Here is a 14,366-nt window from a genome sequence, read left to right as displayed (position 1 = left end):
GAAATCTATTCTGAGGAACATTTTTGTCTGGCCCATGTGCAATCCGTGCATCCTGTGTTGAAGTGTGAGCCGTCAGAGATACAGGGGTGTGCTTTGAGTGGGCAAAGAAGGGACTCCTGTGCTGCAGCTCTGCCATGGCAGCTGGGTACAAACACTTCTCATGGCCCCATACAGGGTGAGTTGGCAGTGCCAAACATTCCTAAGGCACATCAGAGGCAACAAATTGGTTTCTAGGCATTGCCGTCTCCTGGCTGCTTGTAACCAATGACTGCAACATAAGCTACAGTGGCAAAATCCCTAAATTTCTGGAATCCCTAAATTTCTGGAATCCCTAAATTCCAGCCTGGTGAGAAGCAGAGAACTGGGAAGGATTTTCAAGTCTTCTATTGCTTCATGCCATATAGTTCCTCCCATAAACTTACCCTAAGGTACATGTAGTTTCAAATTAACTGGAATTCTTACCTGAATGCTGTTATTTTGTGCAGTTGTTGTGGATCAGACTGATTGTCAGAAGGGCCCAGAATAAAGTGGATGGTTAAATATCTTGCAACATCCCTTTCACTTGGCTTTTCAAGCAGGCTTGCTGTGAAGATGTCCTTTCTCTGAAGAAGGATGTGGGCTCTGATGGTTGTGTTTCCACAGCACTTGTGCATTAGTTGTTCTAGGGGAATGTGTGCTGAAATACAACTCTTGATGTATGTTTTTGTCATGGAATTTGTAGTTTTTATTGTGTGTGTTTGTATGATATTTGTAAATTTTAGAATGTAAGATGCTATTTAAGTGTTTTTCATTAATTAGATTTTTTAAATGATTTCTCTTTGCAGAAGTGTATTAGATTTAACCCAGAAGCTTCAGTGTGGGTTGCAAAGCAACGAATTCTGTGCACTTTGAATCAGAGTTTGAAGGATGTCCTGAATTATGGTCTGTTCCAGCCTGCAAGCAATGGTAGAGATGGGAAGTTTCTGGATGAGGAACGACTTCTTAGGGAATATCCACAGCCAGTGAATAAAGGAGTTCCTTCACTTGAGGTATTTTTAGGTCTATTTGAAACTGTTGTATTCTGAGCTGCGTTTGGGATTTCCATGCACCTGCATTGCTTTTGGGAAGTAGTGATCAGCAAGTCTGAACTTGAACCCTTGCTCACTGAAGTGCTGGAGTTCACTTGCTCAGTGGAGCTGTTCCATGTGTTATCCCTGTAAGGTTGCAAATAATCAGCAGCTTTGAGAGATGGGATTTTGAAGTTTTCCTCTGCTGAGGACATGAGTGATGTGTCTTATTCTGTGATTTAATAAAGAAATGTAAGGTTTTGGAGTAAGCTTTTGGGTCTCTGAGAAGGTTTGCAGTAGTAGGGTAGCAGCTGGCAGCTAACCAGCCTTTGCTTTCTGTCTCAGTAAAGCCTTTCCCCCCTCCAGACTCACTCCCTCTGTTGTGCCTCCCTTCACAGTGCACAGATTTCTTTTGTCTCCTCGGAAAGCAGTAAAGGAAAAGAGAATGTGTATGTGTGAAGCAGTCACATGCAGACACTGGAATTTCCCCTCGCTGTTGCTCATGCAGAGGCTGTGCACTGGGAGGATAAACTGGGCAGAGCTATTATGGCACTGGTTGAACGTGGAGCAGAGCCAGCTCACTCTGAAACACAATATAGAAGGAAACTGGGGCATGAAACTAGTATTTAATGAATTTTGGTCTTCTTTATATGGTAGCACATAAACCACTAATAATCTGCAGTTCATAAATGTACTCTACTATCACACAAATCCAAGGAAACAGGACCAGAGTTAGAGAAGGCTTCAAGTCCAGCTTGTCTGGCAGTTTACTTCAGAGATTCATATTATCTCTGATCATCATTATTATAATATGATCATTATTATAATATGGGCAGAGATGCCCATATTATAGCCATAAGCAAATTAAATAGCCACTTCATTTCTCTTCTGTCATGTTGTTTTCTAAGTGTTCACTGCTAAGTTCATCTCCCTTCAGCTAAAGGATTGAACAATTCAGGGCTTAAAAGTGATCTTGGGAAAAGCTGGTGTTAGAGCCTTATTCAACACAGTCTCATTGTCCAGTAGACCTGCATAATATAATTAGATAAAAATAAATTATATGTAAAATTATATAAATCCCATTATTTGTGCCATAGATGCCATACTGTGGATGCAGGGTAGCAAACTGCTCAGGGTAACACATGAGTGAGTTTCAGTCACAAAAAGAGGCAATGATCTGAACCTCTGTAACTAGCTCTGATAAACATCAGGAGAACTATTCCCCTGTGTGAGTTCTGCCTATGTGGATTAAGGGATTTTTTCAGGAATCATTTTTTTTTTTCCCATTTCAGAAATGCTAAGCTGATATTTTGAAATATATTTTTTAAAATTCAACATGCCTTCCTAGTTCTTGTTCCTGCCTGAGGCTAGAAATGAAAGTGCACAGAAATCCTTAGGGAAAAGCACTTCTCACTGTAATTTTTGCTTATTTCTGTAGATTTCAGAGGCAGATTTCATTTTCCATCCTCCTCCATTGATTTCAGTGTATTTATACAAGATGAATTTTGCTTACACAAACTGTCTAACTGTGATGCCAGTGTGTTAAGCAGAGTGTTGATTTGTGGTGAATATTCAAAAGGAAATACTAAGCCTTATTTGAAATCTTGCCTAGATCTACATCATTGTGAATGATACTTCTCTTTATCAGGGACTGTAGTGATAAGACAAGGGGTAATGGGTTCAAACTGAAACAGGGGACGTTCAGGTTTGATATAAGGTGAGAATTTTTTACTGTGCGGGTGGTGAAGCACTGGAACAGCTTGTGCAAGCAAGTCGTAAATGCTCCATCCCTGGCAGTGTTCAAGGGCAGGTTGGACAGAGCCTTGGGTGGCATGGTCTGGGGTGAGGTGTCTCTGCCCATGGTAGGGTGGTTGGAACTGGATGATTTTAAGATCTTTTCCAGCTGTTTCTGGTAAGGTCAGAAAATCACGTTATGAGCTTTTGAGCAAAATAAGGCATTTAAAATGGATTCTTTTTTTCTCTCTCAGTTTCGATACAAGAAAAGAGTGTACAAACAGTTCAATCTTGATGAAAAGCAGGTGGCCAAGCTTCACACCAAGGTAAGCCCAGTTGACTGGGGAAGTTAGCAGTTGCCTCCTTAGCAGAGTAACATGTCTGAGGAACTGGAAATAAGGAGCTCATTCCCACCTAAGCCTATTGCTGACCAGCAAACAGTAAGTGCTGCCAGCACCAACAGGGATGTGTGAATTGTGATCTGAGAATTCATGTCATAGAAAAATTCCCATGTTTGACTCTTCCATGTGTATACTAGTAATTTTAAATGAACCTTACATTGTAAATACAATGCGCTTTCAGCATGCTGTATCTATGTCTCTAGACTCATTTGCAGGTCAGAGTTATAATGATGATGACCATACGCTATGCTAAATTCTTAATGAATGAATCTTTTGCTCATTTTTTTTCCTTAAAACTGTAAAAACCTGGAATTCTATTACTGCATTTGAGTTTTGAACATTATACTTAAGTAAATACATAAAGGGAGGCTAAAAGAAATCTGGGGTGGGGCTTTCTACAAGGGCCTGTAGGGACAGGAAAAGGGGGAATGGGCTTTAACCTGCCAGAGGGGAGATTGAGAGGGACTCTTAGGCAGAAGCTCTTCCCTGTGAGGGTGCTGAGGCGCTGGCACAGGGTGCCCAGAGAAGCTGTGGCTGCCCCATCCCTGGCAGTGTTCAAGGGCAGGTTGGACACAGGGGCTTGGAGCAAGCTGCTCTAGTGGAAGGTGTCCCTGCCCGTGGCAGGGGGTTGGAACTGAATGAACTTTAAGGTCCTTTCCAGCACAAACAACTCTGTTATTCTGTGATTATAAACCTCAGGGTTTATGCTCTCGGTATAAAAGTCATGGTGTCCAGGGATGTCAGTTAGCTTGTGTTCAGTGTCAATAGATATTGACATAAATTGACAGAATATTTCATTTTTAGTCAAAAATTTCTTTTTTAAAATTAGAGACAGATTCATTTGTCACTCTTTTTCAGGCTAATTTGAGAAAGTTTATGGATCATGTCCACCACCTCTCAGTGGAAAAAATCGCTAAGATGTTGGACCGAGGACTGGACCCGAACTATCATGACCTAGAAAGTGGAGGTTAGGACAATAAAACAAACACCTTGGGTTTGCTCAACCTAAATTCATTAATGGGCTGAATCTCACATGCTGTTTCTGTTGCCTTCATAACTCTGCTAATGGAAGCTGTGTGGTTTTGTAAGGAGAAAACATAGTTTATGATTTTCTTTGAGCAGCATTTTTAACTGAACATTTTACAAACAAATGTTCTTTATTTTATCAATTTGCTTATCTTTTTTTCAAGTACACCTATTCTGTTCCTTAGAAACACCCCTAACTTTGGCAGTTCAGCTTGACAATACTGTAGAAGTGATAAAAGCTCTGAAAAATGGAGGAGCACATTTAGACTTCAGAGCCAGAGATGGAATGACAGCTCTGCACAAAGCAGCCAGAGCCAAGAACCAAGTAGCCCTCAAGGTAAGTGCTTTCAGTGCAAATGATACATTATTTTATAGGAAACCAATATATATTCTTTATTGTAAGGGTGCTGAGGCACTGGAATGGGTTGCCCAGGGAAGCTGTGAATGCTCCATCCCTGGCGGTGTTCAAGGCCAGGTTGGACAGAGCCTTGGGTGGCATGGTTTAGTGTGAGGTGTCCCTGCCCATGGTAGGGGGTTGGAACTGGGTCATCTTAAGGTCCTTTCCAACCCTAACTATTTTATGATTCTATATAAAGAAGAATGTTTTCAGTTAATTACTTTATTGTACTTAGTGGATCCTTTAATATGTGCTTATTCTAGTGCTTCCGTGTGGCTTTCAAATCTTAACAATTGCTTTCAGCAAAAAGGGCCTTTTCATTTCTGATTATTTTTTTTTTTTGGGTAGGAATTAAAAGTGGTGGAATTTAACCTTATTAACACAATGGAGAAGATCTGAGGAAATAGAATGGCTTTATTATTGCTTATCTCTGAAAACAAACACCAGTGGTGACATGGATTATATAATGTATCTTAACAGTCTTTTCTGTTAAGTATTTTTAAATCACTTCGATAGTTTAGATTAACTCTTATGTTTATGGCTTTTGCTTATTTCCTTCTGACAGACATTCAGATTGCATGACATTTTTGATAAGGCATCTTGTAACTGAAGAGGTGAATGTGCTGCAGAGGTGATGTGGCATTTTCACAACCGTGATTTCTGAACTTAATGAGAGGGTGGAAATTGGACATTGCCACTCATCTTTTCTTTGCTATCCCCAGAAATTCCTTCAGATCCTAATTCTTCTGGGGTCATTTCTTCCTTAGCTTTTCTGTGCTGCATTCTAAATTGTATCAGCTTATAAAAAGCGAGCAAAAAATATTTATTATGGCAAGTATCACCTTTATGAATACTTTCTCAGGTAAAGTCTCTTTATAGTTAGAAGTCCCTCCAAAAATCTTATTTTTCACAGTTTGTGATTACTTTCAGACCCTTTTAGAGCTTGGAGCATCTCCGAACTACAAAGACAGCTGTGGCCTGACACCACTGTACCACACTGCTATTGTGGGAGGGGATCCTTACTGCTGTGAGCTGCTACTTCATGAACACGCTACCGTCAGTTGCAAAGATGAAAATGGATGGCAAGAAATTCATCAGGTAGGAAAGATACATTTCTGTTTGGAGCTGAATTTGCAGGAGGAAATGTGCCAGGTGTATTCCATGGTTACTGTTTTGAAGGATGTTTGGGTGTGTTTAGTCCATGTACATACAAGTATGGCATTTCTTCCTTTTTCTATTTGCTTGTTACTTTGCATCCTGCTATGGTGGATTAGAAGTGGAAACTATTCTAGTGGAGTTTTGTAACTTTGAAATCCTATGGTTACTGTGGATTTTTGCTGCAGAATTAGCACTAGTCCTATTTCTGTAATGGACTCTTGGAAGTTCAGCTTCCTATTAGGCACTTCAGTAAAAAAGCATAACTTGGTCTTCTTGTTGGGTGCCAGGTTTTGTATTCTTGGTAATGCTTCTTGTGTGCTTCTCAGAGGTACTTCCTCCTTTCTGTCTGGTTAACTTTACAGGAAGATTTGTGTTCAGGATCCTGCTACTCAGATCTGTCAATGTGTTGCAGTGAAGGAAGTTAAAGTCTTACATATAATTTGAGTCACTTTTCATTCCCTGTGTGTGTGGAAACTGGGATTCTAATGATTTTTCATTTCCTGGTTGTACATGGGTTTTAGTTTTCTCTCCTATTCAGTGTGTGGATGAAGACGGTAGTTTGCTCTATCAAGAAATATGATTTAGAAAAGTAATAATTTGAGATTCATGGTGCTCACATAGCTTGAATCAATGATGATGCCAGAATTCATCATTGGTTGACTTCACCATAGCTTATAAGGAAGATAGACTTCTTTAATCAACCTCACAGGCCTGCTTAGATCATCTAGGCTCACTTTCTTTTCTGTGCACTGATCGTTTTAGTATAGAACTTCTGTTCTTTGAAAGAAGGTTTCTGGGTACCCACATATCTGAACTTTTTCACTGTGTAAGAGTGTTTGGGTTGAGGTTGTTTGGATCCATTTCTAGTGGGGGGGGAAGCACATTAATTTACTATCATTGTTTCTGAGGATGTTGAGGAAATGGATTGTCTATGTCAAAATGTTATCCCATCTGGACTCATGGAAAATATAGAGAGAAACTCCCTGTTTTGAAAACCCAGCTTCACAGACATATGGTTATCATTTCTGCTAATGCAACAGAGCTTTCCAAGCCTATTGTGTTGGTTGTAAACATTGATCTATTTAGGATTACATCTGGATTATGGGCAATCTGTCTTCAGTAATAGATAATGGAAGTGTTCCTCTGTCAACTGAGAAAGATGGTGATATGATACAATCCCATATGCTTTTGTCTGTGTGAAGAAGGGAAGTTACCTTGCCTGCAAGGAAATAATTGATACCACATATATTTTTAGTTTTAGTAACAATTTTTACCTGTATAAATGAAGCCTTTAGGCTTAAGGTGGTTTATGCTGTGCTAGGAGAATAGTAAAAGGATTTCCTCTGGACATATCTGTCTTTCTCCATTGACTCTAAGTGGGGAGTCCTGGTGAATAGTTGCTTGGCTTGCCTACCCCACAGACCCTTACAACAAGGGGAAATGCAGCTCTCTTGCGTTGGTTGTCTTCCACCACCTCCCCGTAAGTGTTATTGTCAGATTGGCAAAGAAGCAGCAAAGTAGAGAAAGGGCCTAGTTTTAGCCCAGTTTATCGTGGTAGGAATAGAAAGTTGAAATTAGTTCTTATATTTTATGATTTATTTAAATAGTTACATCTGCACATTTATCCCTCGATAGTGAGTGACTTTTAGAGACCAGGCAGGATTGATAATGTATGGCTAATTGTGTACTTGCTCTAATATCTCACACAGTCAGAAACACTGTTATGGTTTAGAATCACAGAATCAGCTGGGTTGGAAAAGAGAATTAAGATCATCAAGTCCAACCATTACCCCAGCACTGTGAAGGCCACCATTAAACCATGTCACTGAGGGCCTTGTCTACACGGTGTGTGAACACTTCTAGGGACTCCACCACTGCCTTGGGTAGCCTGTTCCAGTGTCTGAGTACCCTCTTTGTGAAAAAATTGTTCCCAATCTCCTGTCTAAACCTCCCTGGTGCAGCTTGAGGCCATTTCCTCTTGTCCTGTCCTTTGTTCCTTGGGAGCAGAGCCCAGCCCCCTTCTGGCTCCATCCTCCTTTTAGGTAGTGGTAGCGATAAGGTCTCCCCTGAGCCTTCTCTTCTCCAGACTCAACCCCCTCAGTTCAGATCCTTTTCTCCCTTTGCTCGTTGTTGGGTGCTCACTTTCTGTGGCCTAGCCTGAAAATGTTCATGTTCCAATAACAGCTAAATAAAGAAATTGTAAATGAATTGTAACTGTTAAATAAACACTGGTTTTCCCTTTCTGTGTGTTAAAAACTGAAAATAGAGGAAGAAAAGATGCAGTGGGTAGTCTGTTAGGCTAGGATTTTGGATGTCACAGATTTAATGTGTGCATTGAACAGTACACTTAATTTTTCTCATCCAAATTGCAAGATATGTCAGTTTGTAACTCCCACTGAAGTCAGTAGTAATTAGGTACCTAAGACAGACTGAATGGGTTTGTATACCTATATCTCTTATCTTAAAATCTGCATTATTATATAGGAATGATACTAATTTGAGATGTTACAAAGTTAAACATTAGAAACTGGTAAGTACTCGGTTGGGGTAGAACGTAGTCAAGTAAAGGAGACTGTTGAATGGAAATACTGTGTTTTTTCTCCAACTCATGTACTAATCAGGAAAGTTTCTCATTTCAGTGAAGCCTTGTTCATAGAGGTTAATTTCCCAGTATTCGGGGTCTAACAGTGATTTGTATGGCTGACAAAATAATACTTGAAGGTTTTCCTTCTTTTGGACCAGTGCCATGTGTATAATGTGTGTCTATTGATATCACAGAATCAAGATGATTACCTGAATTTTGGCCAAGTTTCCCCAAACTCTTTTCACGCCTTCAAAGCAAGCTTTGGGAATCTCATCATCTTCAGTGCCATCTAGTGGGCAACTTTCGAGGCTTCACAGAATGAAAAACCGTTTTTGTCTCCTTGCTACGTTTGACAGACAGGAATATTAGTGGATCAAAAGTACCAAACTTCGTGTTTTCTCAATCCCTTAAACTGCCAGTCCTCAAAGATTCAGATGCTTAACCTTGTGCACAGACTTGCTGGAACTGAAGCGAACACATTGGTGTTTAGGGGCAGGTATGCGTATCTGTGTGTTAATCCTCCCATTTATTGCAGTGGCGGTTCTAAAAGTTAGACCCTAAGTAAAATAGCATCTTTTCTGCTAGAAGTCTTTACCTGGAGTGCTTGCCTAGATTGCACAGTAACCAAAACACTGGTGTATCTCTTTCAGGCTTGCCGATATGGACATGTCCAACATCTGGAGCACCTCCTCTTCTACGGTGCCGATATGTGTGCGCAGAATGCCTCAGGAAACACAGCGCTGCACATCTGTGCCCTCTACAACCAGGTGAGCTGGTTCATACTTCCTCTGCCAGTGCCACAGAGTCCTACCATCCTGCTTCAGGTACATAAAGGTCCCTGGCAGGAGCTGAGGGGTTCCCTCTGCATGGTTAAGTGGGGGGATGTCTTGCTTCAAGGGAAGGGGAGTCCAGTCCCATGGAGATGTGAAACCAGTGCTGCGAGAGAATGACACATAGCCAGGAGGAAAAACAGGTGTAATTGAGATACTAAATCTATTCAGCCTTTAAAATTTGTTTGTTCAGCCTTGAGACAAGAAGGCTCACGGGAGACCTTATCACTACGTTACAATATTTAAAGGGTGGCTGCAAACACCATGGAGATTTCCTTTTCACAAGGAGTCCCATGCAGAAGGCGAGGGCTGATGGGCACAAGTTACTCACAGGGAGACTGTGAGTGGACACTAGGGGAAAACTTCCCAGTGGGTATGATCAGCCACTGGAATAGTCTCCTCAGGGAAGTGGTGGATTCCGGTGGGTCGGACAGGTTGCTGGACTATCTAATCTAGGTCATGCTTTGACAAGAAAGGTTGGACCAGACAATCCTTGAGGTCCCTTCCAGTGTGGGGATCCTGTGATTCTGAATCTTTCATGTGTGCCCACAGAAACAGAGGGTGGTTTAGTTTTCTGTTGAAGAAGCTTAGTGGTTTGATGTTAGGTTTTCCTGAGATGTAGTTTCCTTGCTTTTAATGCATTTGGGATAAGTTTCCCATTATTAATGATCTGTAAAGGCAAGTTACACTGAAGAACAACATAGCTCATTATTTTTCCTTTGATTTATATAATATGCAATGTTACATAGTGTTACAGGTTATAGGTTTTAAACAGTGGTGTTAGAAACTAGAAAGAACATAATTAAAACCTACCTTTTAGTGTTTTATTCGCTGATTACAAATAAAGCTACTCATTGTAGGTAGCAAGCGTATACATATTGATTAGAAAATATAACGTCATGTTCTACTAGCTTTTTCTATCCTATCTAAATATTTGTTTCCTACTCAGAATTTATTGCTGTTTTGCTAGAGATTAAATTAGAATGAAATAAGAAATACTTGGAAAATAGTGGGGAAATGTATCTCTATCTGTAGATGACACAGGTGATAATGGATTCTCTGCTGTTTACAGCTTACGTAGCCATTTACAGATGGTAGAACCATTTGATTTGATGGCATTTCGTACTTTCTTTGTGTGGAAGGGATAGAGAGGGAAGAAGTTTTACAGCTTTGTTAAAACACAGCAAATACAATGTACATTGAATCAGGAAAACACAAGTCATGGGATGTGACTGAAACATCTGTTACAGCATCTGCTTCTTCATTAATCACCATCTTAGTTCTTGTCAAAAGCCTTGTGAAGACATATTCCTCAATTAGGTCTAAAATACCCTCAACATTTTTAATAAATAGAATTTGGGGAATAATTTGATATTTTTCAAGACTGCTGACTCGCTGTGTGTGTGTCAGAATTGCTGTGAGTTCATAGAATCCAATTGTACAAATCTCGTTAATGCTGATTACTCAGAGTGCACAGCACTACAGGGGAGCAGTGCCACTGTAGAGCTGCTTGCTCACTGGCTACCACTTCTGTTAAAAAAGAAATAAATTAAAAATACTCACTTTAACCTCATTTACTTTTGCAGAGGCAGAGTTGGGAAGCCCAGACCATAAATGCACATAGAAATGTAAAGCCCTGAACTCGCCTCTGTTGTTTTTGTAACCATTTTACTGCAGTGCTTTCATGGCTGTAGTTGTTTACAAGATCACACACTTGTAGGTTACTGCATATGATACATGCAGTATGATTTATCTTTCATGTATGAAGGTATTTTTCATGTAGAGGTGTGTTTACCTCCTGACCTTAGTGGAAAAAAAGATTCTGTAGAAGACTTGGAGACTCTCATTGAAATTGCATCTAGAAATATGCAAAGAGTTTCACAGTCATTAAGCTTGACTTTGTGACTGGGAGTTTAACATCTCATGACTACACTGTTAGGCTTCTTTTTTTCCTTAATCATAGAATAGTTAAAGTTGGGGAGGACCTTCAAGCTCATCCAGTTCCAACCCCTGCCATGGGCAGGGACACCTTCCACTAGAGCAGGTTGCTCCAAGCCCCTGTGTCCAACCTGGCCTTGAACACTGCCAGGGGGCTGTGAGCCATAACTGTGCTGACCATTTCCAGTGCCCCTTCTATTGAAATCTGTTATTAGCTATTGTGAAAGGAATGGTGTTGGCCTTTTCTGGATGGAGAGGATGTGAACAGTATCCTTTTTACCTCTTGACTCCTGTAGAGGGAGGCATTACCCACTGGATTTTCCCTTCCAGTCTTCCATGTGGAATTTTCTGATGCTGTTTTCCTGAGTGTCAGCTAGATGCTGATCTGAATAAACTCTTGGGTTTTAAACTTATTTCATAGCCCTTCTCTCACTCAGCACAATCTACACAGATCATATGTCTCTGTGTTTTGCAAGTTAAAAATGCCTGGGATAAAGTGTAACTTTCTTCAGTCGGTGGATTGGATTCTATATGAAAACTGTTGTAGTATTAAATCAGGTAATTAGATCTCAGACAAGAAATTGAATCTCATCTGCTGACAAGCCCACACTGAAGTCTAAAAAGCTATTGCATATTCAGTTTATGTGTGATATGATGAATGAACAATACTAAGCTCTCAATAGCTGAAGTTATTAGGTTGTCAGAGCTAAAAGAGGTGCAAACAGGAGTTATAGCATTCGTAGGCAGCACCTTAATGACAGAGAGCTCTGAAACGTGGAATTTCCATTGAATTGACAAAGGAAAAGTAATCAAAATTGTGTCTGGTGGTGATTTTTTTTGCTTGTTCTCCCTGATTTATTTGCCTTAATACTGGAAGGATGGGGAGGAGACAAAAGGGAGAGAGCTGAGAATGCTTCTGTTTTAAAAGAATAAAAAAGCAAATGCAGAGTTTAATCCAAATAAGTTTTCTTGAAAATCCTTATGTTGAACAACCACTTCTGTCAAAATTCTACTTATCAAAAGCATTGACTAAATAAACCACTGTTACACTGCAGACAGCTTAAAGTTTGTAGAGTTTTTAAATGTGTAACTCTTCTGATTTTGTAGTGTTCAATGATTTATCCTGATGAGGAAATGCATAATTGGTCAATAAGTGCAGTGTGTTTCTTAACATCAGGATTTCTATCCTCAAGTTCTTGATCAGAATTGAGCCTTTTAATGCTGAAGGGCTCTACTAACATTTCCAGTGTGTTTACTAAGCCATACCTGCAGGAATGGTGGAATAGTTGTTATTATGGGAATATAATAGTGTGCAAACCCAGAATCGTTTAGGGCTCCATCAAAAAGCAATTTGTGGAAAAGTAACTCTGAAAATAACTTTATTTTTTTAACCTGGAGGTCTTCCTCTAGATTGCAGCACATTGACTCCTTTTTGTTACAGAACACAGGAAAATAAGAGAAACATTTTGACATTGGACACGTTGTTCTTGGCCATAGAATCATAAATGGTTTGGGTTGGAAAGGACCTTAAGATCATCCACTTCCAACCCCCTGCCATGGGCAGGGGCATCTCATGCTAGACCTTGTCACCCAAGGCTCTGTCCAGCCTGGCCTTGAGCACTGCCAGGGATGGAGCATTCACTACTTCTCTGGGCAACCCATTCCAGTGCCTCACCACCCTCACAGTAAAAAACTGCTTCCTTATATCTAACGTGAACTTCCCTTCTTTCAATTTGAACTCATTACCCCTTGCCCTATCACTGCAGTCCCTAATGAAGAGTCCCTCTCCAGCATCCTTGTAGGCCCCTTTCAGATACTGGAAGCCACTCTGAGGTCTCCACGCAGCCTTCTCTTCTCCAGGCTGAACAGCCCCAACTTTCTCAGCCTGTCTCTGTATGGGAGGTGCTCCAGTCCCTGATCATCCTCCTGGCCTCTCCTGGACTTGCTCCAACAGCTCCGTGTCCTTTTTATGCTGAGAACACCAGAACTGCACATGTGTTTTCCTGTGTGCAGAGATACTGAGAACACACCTAATGTGCAGATTTAAAATGCAAGCAAATAAGACTATTCCAATTTTATTTTATTAAAGTTACTATTGGTGGGATGTTTGTTTAATATATCAACTTGAGTTAATGGTCTGTTCTGTAGTTTCAGTCTGTGGTGCACAGTAGGACGTGTGGGAACAGAAGAGTTGGATAACCTCTTCCGCAGATATATTTATGACAACCCTCTGATGGAGGAGACTAAGTGGGATCAAGAATCCAGTGTGATAAATTAAAAAACATAATGAAGAAAATGATTTTCAACCCTATTTTCTTCATATTCACAACTCCGAACCCAATAAATAAGCTTCATTTCTGTCACTAAAATAGCTGAATTGTGTGATTGTTTTCTCTAGCAGCATATTTACTGTTAAAAATGAAATGTAACACATTGAAATACTGGATTAAGTAAAACTCTGTAACACAATGTGACAAGAAATCTGCAAAGCACAACAGAAGTAACAAATATTTCTGATAAGGAAACAAAACCATTTTGAAACGTGAACTGCTTTGCATAGGGTCCTACGATGAGCATTAAAGATGACTAGTAGGAAATACAGTCTTTATATGAATCATCAGGAATTCCAGTATTCCAAGAACAGAACCGCGGAGGAGTTCTAGCAGATTCTGGCCAGTTGTATTTTACAGCAGTGTGGAATCAAAACTTCAGTGATTCACTGTCTTGGTCCAAAAAAGTTGTTTTTAAGGCATTTTGTTTGCAGATTTCCTCAGTTCAGAGGGACTGAAGCCTGCTTTTCTCTTGTAAAGTGGCTGTGTTGAGTTTACGCTGTAACTATTACTGTTTTCAGGGGTAAAGAGAGAGGGTAAGACTGGTCAGTGTGGGGTGTATAGCCAGCATGCATAATTGCAGGTATATAAAAAGGCATACAAAACATGAAATCTTTAAAATTAAAGATATGGTGGAAATAAACCTCAAAAATAAGCTCATGCAAGTGGTAAAGCTGCTTTGTTTCATTTTTAGCAGTAGGGGAGGATACAGTTCATCCCAGGTACTGCTGCCCTGTGAACTGTACTGTTTTTCCTACAAAATAGGCAGAGACTGTAAGAGTCAAGCTGCATTTTGAACCAACACATTTCCTGCAAAATCTGATTTGTCAGGTATGGAATTTCCACAGGCCAGTTTCTTAAACCTTTAGTAAAATCTTTACCTCTCTCATTCCTGTACATGTTTTACACTCACATATTGTTT

The 14,366-nt window shown here is 40.1% G+C and overlaps 1 protein-coding gene across 4 annotated transcripts in view; it reads left to right on the top strand.

The window, feature by feature from the left end:
- The window catches only part of SHANK2 (SH3 and multiple ankyrin repeat domains 2), a 358,561-nt gene that overhangs the window by 49,521 nt on the left and 294,674 nt on the right, over positions 1-14,366 (top strand). For all 4 annotated transcript variants that reach the window (XM_062621925.1, XM_062621926.1, XM_062621924.1 and 1 more), the window contains 6 exons: positions 825-1,028; positions 3,035-3,106; positions 4,040-4,148; positions 4,393-4,544; positions 5,535-5,702; positions 8,997-9,113. In XM_062621925.1, coding sequence (XP_062477909.1) covers positions 825-1,028; positions 3,035-3,106; positions 4,040-4,148; positions 4,393-4,544; positions 5,535-5,702; positions 8,997-9,113 — 822 coding nt within the window. The remainder of the gene's footprint in view (positions 1-824; positions 1,029-3,034; positions 3,107-4,039; positions 4,149-4,392; positions 4,545-5,534; positions 5,703-8,996; positions 9,114-14,366) is intronic.

The sequence above is a fragment of the Pezoporus occidentalis genome, unplaced genomic scaffold (assembly GCF_034315485.1).
Source record: "Pezoporus occidentalis ecotype Australia unplaced genomic scaffold, CSIRO_AGI_Poc_V1 ctg236, whole genome shotgun sequence".
NCBI classification, from domain to species: Eukaryota; Metazoa; Chordata; class Aves; order Psittaciformes; family Psittacidae; genus Pezoporus; species Pezoporus occidentalis.
The sequence above is the reverse complement of the archived record's forward strand: the minus strand, read 5'-3'. Positions and strand labels throughout refer to the sequence as shown.